General features: G+C 42.1%; 1 protein-coding gene across 1 annotated transcript; it reads right to left on the reverse strand.

Annotated features, from left to right (window-relative positions):
* Positions 1-401: 401 nt before the first annotated feature.
* On the reverse strand, positions 402-2,008 carry LOC138905936 (uncharacterized). The gene is made up of 3 exons (XM_070194450.1): positions 1,765-2,008; positions 614-789; positions 402-551 (listed from the first exon to the last, which is right to left on the reverse strand). Exons 1-3 carry the CDS (start codon positions 2,006-2,008, stop codon positions 402-404), a joined length of 570 nt encoding a protein of 189 aa, XP_070050551.1.
* Between the last annotated feature and the right edge of the window lie 6,244 nt (positions 2,009-8,252).

An 8,252-nucleotide genomic window follows, 5' to 3' on the forward strand; every position in this document is an offset into this window, starting at 1 on the left:
TAATGCCGTTAGCCAAAAGGAAAACCTACGGTCAAAATTGGGAAACCTTCTAAACCACAAATTGCCAACTTTCGAGAAAACAAGACAAATCAACCTAGGGACCTCGAAATTCAATATCGGGCATACGCTCAACATATTTCTAACTTTGGCTTCCAAGCCAATAACCAAAGGGTCCAAATCAATCCAAAGCATTCCGTAATGAAAATAACCGGCCCCGCAAGTCATACACCCACAAATACACATATTTGAAGAATCAAAAGGGGAAACAAGGCATATACACACAAAACGACTGGTCGGGTCATTACATTCCCCCCTCTTAGAACAAACGTTCATCCTCGAATGCGTATAGAGACATACATGAAGTAATGAAAAGGTGAGGATAACGACTCTGCATGTCGTGCTCAGTCTCCCAGGTCGCCACCTCCACCGGATGACCCCTCCATTGAACCTTCACTGAAGTAATGTTCTTTGACCTTAACTTCCAAACTTGTCTGTCCAAGATAGCCATTGGCTCCTCCATTTAGGTCAAATCCTTTTCCAATTGGACTAATCTAAAATCTAATACATATGATGGATCACCATAATACTTCCGAATCATGAAAACATGGAATACCAGGTGAACTATCGATAAGCTGGATGGCAATGCAAGCTTGCAGGCCACCTCACCGACTCTCTCAAGGATCTCAAAAAGACCAATATACCTAGGGCTCAACTTTCTCTTCTTCCCGAACCTCATCAGACCCTTGATGGGTGAAACCCAAAGCAAAACCCTCTCTCCCTCTATAAATTCTACACCATGAGACCTCCGATAATCATAACTTTTCTACCTGGACTACACGTTACGAAGCCAATCTTGAATGAATATGACTTTCTTCAAGGCATCCCAAACCAAATCACTGCCCAACAACCTAGCCTCGTCCGGCTCAAACCAACTAACTAGGGAACGATATTGTCTCCTATATAGGGCCTCATAAGTAGTCATCTGAATGATCGATTGGTATTGTTGTTGTAGGCAAACTTTGCAATCAGTAGGAACTGATCCCATGAAACTGCAAAATCCATAATACAGGAACGTAACATATCTTTCATGATCTGAATGGTTCACTCGGACTGCCCGTCCGCCTGGAGTAAAATGATGTGCTCAACTCAACACATGTTCCTAACTAGTGTTGTACGGCTCTCCATAAATGCGGTGTGAACTGTGTTCCTTGATTGGAGATAATAGACACTGCTACACTATGAAGACGAACAATCTCTCGGATATTGATCTGAGCCAGTTGCTTTAAAGAGTAGGTAGTCACCACCAGAATGAAATATGCCGACTTGGTCAGCCTGTCCATAATAACCCATACTATGTCAAATTTATTCTAAGTCCATGGGAGCCTAACAATGAAATTCATGGTCCTACGCTCCCTTTTCCACTCAGGAATCTTAAGTCTCTGAAGTAGACTGCCTGGCCTCTGATGTTCATACTTCCCCTGCTGGCAGTTCAAATATTGAGCCACATACTCTACTATTTATTTCTTCATTCTTCTCCACCGATAGTGCTACCTCAAATCCTGATATATCTTAACGGCACCCGGATGAACGGAGTACAATGATTTGTGGGCCTCTTTAAGGATCAACTCACACAACCAATCAACATTGGGCACACAAATTTGACCATGCATCTTCAACACCCCATCATCTCCAATAGAAACCTCCTTTGATAGCCATGCTACATTGTGTCCTTACAAATAAGCAAATTGGGGTCTTCATACTTACGCGCTCTGATGTGCTCATACAAAGAAGACGAAGAAACCATGCAAGCAAGAACCCCGCCAGGCTCTGAAACATCTAGTCTAACAAACTGATTGGCCAAAGCCTGGACATCCAATGCTAATAGTCTCTCTCCAATTGGAATATAGGTAAGGCTACCCATACTCTCAGCCTTCTTAATTAAGGCATCGGCCACCACCTTTGCCTTCCTGGGAGGATACAAAATGGTGATATCATAATCTTTTAACATCTCTAACCACCTTCACTACCTTAAGTTCAGATCTTTTTGCTTAAACAATTGCTACAGACTCCGATGATCTATGAATACCTCACAAGACATGCCGTAGAGATAGTGCCTCCAAATCTTCAATGCGTAAACAATGGCTATCAATTCTAGAACATAAACATGATAGTTTTCTGATGGGGATTCAACTGGTGCAAAGCATACGCAATCACCCTACCCTCCTGCAACAATACACATCCAATGCCAATCCGCAAAGCTTCACAGTCACTATAGTAACTCGATACTGAAGGCTAAACCTGAACTGGAGCTGTGGTCAAGACAATCTTGAGCTTTTGAAAGCTCTTCTCACACTTGTCGGACAACTTGAATGGAGCACCCTTCTAGGTCAATCTAGTCAAAGGTGCATCAATGGAAGACTGTCTGGGCCAACTCTAAACTACTTCAGTCTTTTTTAGATCTACCTTATTCCCCTCCCTCGAAACTACATGACCCAAAAACACCACCAATCAAGCAAAAACTCACACTCTGACAATTTTGCATATATCTTCTTCTCCCTTAATGTCTAAAGCACGATCCTCGAATGCTACTCATGATCCTCCCGGCTACGGGAATACACCAGGATGTCCACAATGAATACGATGATAAAAGAATCAAGACATTGCTAGAATACAATGTTTATCAAATGTATAAATGGTGTTGGGGCATTGGTCAGCCCAAATTACATCACTAGAAACTCATAGTGACCAGACCGAGTCCTGAAAGCAGTCTTAGGGATATCTGAGTCCCGAATCTTCAACTGATGATACCCTGACCTTAAATCAATCTTTGAGAACACTCTAGCACCCTGACACTAGTTAAATAAGTGATCAATGTACGGTAGTGGGTACTTATTCTTGTATGTGACTTTGTTTGGTTGCCTATAATCAATATACATCCACATGGAGCCATCTTTCTTCTTCACGAATAAAACTAGAGCTCCCCAAGGTGAGACACTCAGCCGGATGAAACCCTTATCAAGCAACTCCTGAAGCTGCTCCTTCAATTCTTTCAACTCCACAGGTGCCATACGATATGGTGGAATAGAAATGAGCTGAGTACCGGGCACCAGGTCAATACCAAAATTGAAATCTATATCGGGTGGCATGCCCGATAAGTCTGCTGGAAGTACATCTGAAAAATCCCTTAATACTAGAAATGACTCAACAGTAAGAGTATCGGCACTGACATCTATCACAAAGGCTAAGTATGCATCACACCCCTTCTCAACCATTCGCTGTGCCTTTAGAAAGGCTACCACGCTGCTAAGAATATAATCCGATGTATCCCTTCACCCTAACCGTGGCAACCCTGGCATAGCCAATGTCACGGTCTTGGCGTGAGAATCCAAAATAGAATGATAGGGAGACAACCAGTCTATGCTCAACATCACATCAAACTCTACCAAATTAAGTATCAACGGATCAACTCTGGTCTCATTGCCACAAATTATAACTAAACATGATCGATGAATGTGGTCTACAATAATAGAATCTCCCACATGCATGGATACATATACAGGAGAATTCAAAGAATCACGTGATATATCAAAATACGGAGCAAAGTAAGGTGACACATATGATTAAGTGGTGCCCGGATCAAATAAAACTAAGGTATCCCTATGACATACTAGAACAATACCTTGATGACTACGTCTGATGCGACTGCCTCCCTCCTACCTAAAAAAGCATAGAATATTGCCTGGCCTCCCCCTCTAGGGCGAACTTTACCCCCTGACCTCCACCCCTAGCTGGCGGTGCAGGTGGAGCACCAACTAGAGCAGCAACCATGGCCTGTGAACCCTATGGACCCTATAGAATCTGCGGAGCTTGTGTAGTCTGTAGAGGTGCACCCCTCGTAAGCCTGGGACAGTCCCTCACCATATGTGTAGTCTCACCACACTCAAAACAAGCTCTTAGTGGGCGTGGCTACTTAAACCAACTATGTCATGTTCGACTAGACTAACCGCTGAAGGAACCCCATGTAGGATGTGCACTGGAAAGTGGCATTGCATAGTGAGAAACCTGAGGCCTCGGAATCGCCGGAGCACTGCTAGTAGCGAGAAGTGCTGAATGAAATGGCCGACTCACATATCCCCTGCCATGTCGGGCAGTAGCTGCAGCGTGGCCACCACTAAATCTTCCAGTACCTCAAGGCTTAGCGGCCTCTGTGTCCTCCCTCTATCGGCCCCACATACCCTCCAACCTCTGTGCGATCTATACCACTTGCTGAAGTGGAGTATCTATATCCAACTCTCGAGCCATACTGAATGTATGACCAAAACAGAGCCCCTCGATGAATCTGCGGACTCGCTCTCTGACTGTCGAAACCAAGGAAGGATCATGTCAGGATAGCTCATTTAATTTGAAGGAATACTCTCTCACTGACATAGTCCCATGACGCAGCTACTCAAACTCTGTGCCCCATGCCTTTAGAAGGTTTTGGGGAATGAACTCTCTCAAAAACATCTTTGAAAACTGAGCCCAAGTGAGTGGGGCTGTATCAGCTAGCCTACCCTCCTCGTAAGCCTGCCACCACCCGTATGTTTCTCTTAACTGTTAAAATGTAGTAAAGGCAACTTCGCTCATCTCCACAATACCAATTGTTCGGATAATACCGTGGCACTTGTCCATAAAACCCTGTGCATCCTTAGTATTTTTGCCAGCGTAAATAGGAGGGTGATACTTCTTGAACCTCTCAAGTCATAGTTTCTCCTCTTGATATGCCTTTGCCTTGACCTTAGGTTGAACCGGAATAACAAGCTGCGTTGGCATAACTCCGGGAACCTGATCAACATGGACCCGCTACTCTGGAGTATAGGGCAGCGGGTTTCTGAGCTCCTCCCCCAGCCTGAGATGTAGTTGGTGCAAGGGGAATCACTACCGCCTAGGCTAGAGTGCCGAACATACTAAAAACCAAGGCTAGGGTCTCCTGAAGTGTAGGGGTGACAACAATTGCCTTGGGTGACTGTCCCCAAATCAAAGCTACTGGTGGCTCCTCAGTCGCTTCACGAGCAAGTATTGTTGCTGCACCACATATCCCTCCTCGATCTCTACCCCGTCCCCGGCCACGGTCCCAGCCTCTCGCGGCTCTAGAAGGGGTGGCAGGTCCCGTCCTCTCGCATCTCTAGCAAGGGTGGTAGGTCATCGGATCTAGCATGTGTGTCTTCACCATCTGTGTGAGAATAGTAAGACAAAGACTCGGATTTTGAAATCAATAAATACGCACGATAAGGAATCAAAGAAGTGGAATTTCCTAACAGTTTCCTAGCCTCTATAAACGTCTCTATACCGATCCGCAAGATTCTACTAAACTTGTTTGTGACTCGTAACACCTATGTACCTAGAGCTCTAACAGCAACTAGTCACGACCCCAATTTCCCACCTTACGATGTTGTGATGGCACCTACTATCTAAGTCTAGGTAAGCCTAATATTCATTGATAGCTTAACATAAATAACTAACTAACATAATAAGATAAATCAATAAAACTCATAATAACTCAAAAATAGAACATCAATAACAAAATCCCCAAAACCGGTGGAACTGAGTCATAAGCTCTACATGATTATACTAAGAATATTTAAAACGGCACAATCTGAATAGAGGGTACACAATAGTAAAAGTAAGGACAAAAGGTGACTCCGAGGCATGCGAGCGCCAAACAAGTATACCTTGGAGTCTCTGAAATATCTGGTCAAATCACTAGTGCCTAGCCCAAGCTAAAGTACCTGGATCTGCACCAAAATGTGCAGAAGTATAGTATGAGTACACGACAATGGTACCCAGTAAGTGTAAAGCCTAAGTTCGGTAGTGTAGTGACGAGGCCAGGTCAAGACACCTACTAAGACAAGATAAGCTTAATCGAGTATAATATAAACCAATAACAGAAAACGGGGAAATGAATGTTAACAAAGCAATACAATAATGTAGACTAATAATAGAATTTAAGGAAAGAAAGGCAACAAGGAGTGAACACATAATAAGAATAACAAGTAATTCAATGCGGAATAATACAAGTAAGACAAATGAGGAAATAACCAAAACTGTTCAACCAACAAGTCTCTTCGGCAAGAATGTACGACAAGAATCACAATCGAGGTACCACGCCTAATATCCACATTTCACAATTAAAAATCACAATATTTCCTTATATCGCGAGGTGAGCCTAACATTTAGATATTTTGGAAAACCATTTCACGAAATGGCTATACATGCTTTAGTGCCCTCATGTCTCTGCGTGGCTTCAAGTAATTCCATTACTAGTAACACGCTCATAAATCCCACCTTATGCCTCTTCATGCACATCAACCCCTATCCTTATATCGCTGCATGCGCATCAATATCACAACATAATAAAAACTCGCACCACAATTCCCATATTCCACAACTCGCCAAAATAAACAATACCAATATTACCATAACATATAGCACATGGCTCAACCACAGTGTGAACAAGAATCTAAATGATAATAAAATGAATGAGAAATACTCAACAAGGAATAATATCTCAACAATCAATAACTTCAAACTAAACGTGACAATTACTTCCACAACTTCAACAACAATAACCCAACAAGAAGATATTCCCACGAATTGACAACTTCAAATAAGAGTAATTCAAAAATAAAAGAGGTAGGTAACGAGACAATAAGATAGGTAACAACTTCAACAAAATCATTTTAAAGCAATCAAAACAATAAAGGATAGAACAAGATCTAGCAACGTCAAATGGAGCATGTGGGAGTAAATTTAACAATAAAGGATATAGAATGTTATGATAAATTCAATTATAAGCATGGAAGTAGTTTAAAGTCTAAACCGGTCAAAATACCACATTTAGCACGTGTGTTCACTTGTCACCCTGTGTACACATCTTCCACATAGTACAAATAAGGCAATCAACCAAAATCCTAAGGGGTAGTTCCCCCACACACAGTTAGGCAAGATATTTGCCTCAATTAGGCCAAATCAACCCTCAAAAATAGCTTTCCCCTAAAATTCACCTCCTCGCGACTCAAATCTAACCAAAAAGACTTAATAACATGAAATAATGCAACAGAAACTGATTATGATTAATAAAGCTATGATCTTTACACTATTCCCCAAAAGTCAATAAAAGTGAACCCCAAGCTCGCACAGCCAAAACCAAGGTTTCAAGGGGGATCCCGGCTACCCATAATCCCACGAGCCCATATATGTGTTTTGTTTTCAAATTTGAGTCCAATTAGACTCTCAAATCCCAATAGTTGTAGATGAAAATCCCCATCCAAGTCACCTCCTACCGAGTCTAGGGTTCGAAAATAAGAGAAAATAAGATGCAATCTCGACTTTCAAACCTTTTATTCAGTTGTAGATATCGCAATTGTGACACTAGGTTTTCAATTGCAAACCCTCGCAATTGCATCACTAAAAATCTATGCGGGAATTCACAAATGCGACATGGGCTTCGCAATTGCGAAACTTGCTTCCCTCGCAAATACGAACCTAACCAGCGTAGGTAGCACTTCGCAATTGCGATCCAAGCATTGCAATTGCGACAACTGAGACCCCTCTCTAAGATCGCAATTGTGATGTTGGTGTTTGCAATTGCGGCATCTAAGACACCAACACTCCAGCAACCTATTTCAGTCCAAAACCATTCTGAAACACGTCCAAAACTCACACGAGCCCTCGGGGCTCCAAATCAAACATCCACGCAAATCTAAAATAATCATACAAACTCTCTCGCATGATCAAAAGAAGAAAATAACATTTAGAACTATGAATCGAATATCAAAATGCATGAATTTCAAAAAAAAAGTTCAAGAACTTCTAGAATGGCAACCAAGTGTCTGAATTCTATCAAACTAACTCCAAATGACACAATTTTTTGCATACAAGTTCCAAATAGCAAAATTGACCTATTTGAATTCCCAAAACTAAATCCCAAACATGTTAGCAAAAATTCAAAATGCGGTCACACTTTAGGAAAAATAAGTGATATCAACCTAGGGACCTAGGATTTCGGTTCCAGACATACGGCCAAGTCCAAAATCACAATACAAACCTATCGAAGACATCAAAACATTGTTCTAGGGTCATTTTCATATAAGTCAAGCTTTAGTCGACATTTCTGATTTAGACTTTTAAGCCAAGAACCAAAGGGTCAAAATCAATCCAAAACCTTCCCGGAACGAAACTAGCCGGCCGCACAAGTCAAAAAACCCAAAAAT

The sequence above is a fragment of the Nicotiana tomentosiformis genome, chromosome 2 (assembly GCF_000390325.3).
Source record: "Nicotiana tomentosiformis chromosome 2, ASM39032v3, whole genome shotgun sequence".
Classification (NCBI taxonomy): Eukaryota; Viridiplantae; Streptophyta; class Magnoliopsida; order Solanales; family Solanaceae; genus Nicotiana; species Nicotiana tomentosiformis.

Coding starts and splice junctions, on each gene's coding strand:
- LOC138905936 (XM_070194450.1), bottom strand. CDS start 2,008: ATGTTAAAAGATTATGATATCACCATTTTGTATCCTCCCAGGAAGGCA. Junction 790..1,764: donor GTATGAGCACATCAGAGCGC/GTAAGTATGAAG, acceptor CTCATGGTGTAG/AATTTATAGAGGGAGAGAGG. Junction 552..613: donor GCTTATCGATAGTTCACCTG/GTATTCCATGTT, acceptor ATTAGATTTTAG/ATTAGTCCAATTGGAAAAGG.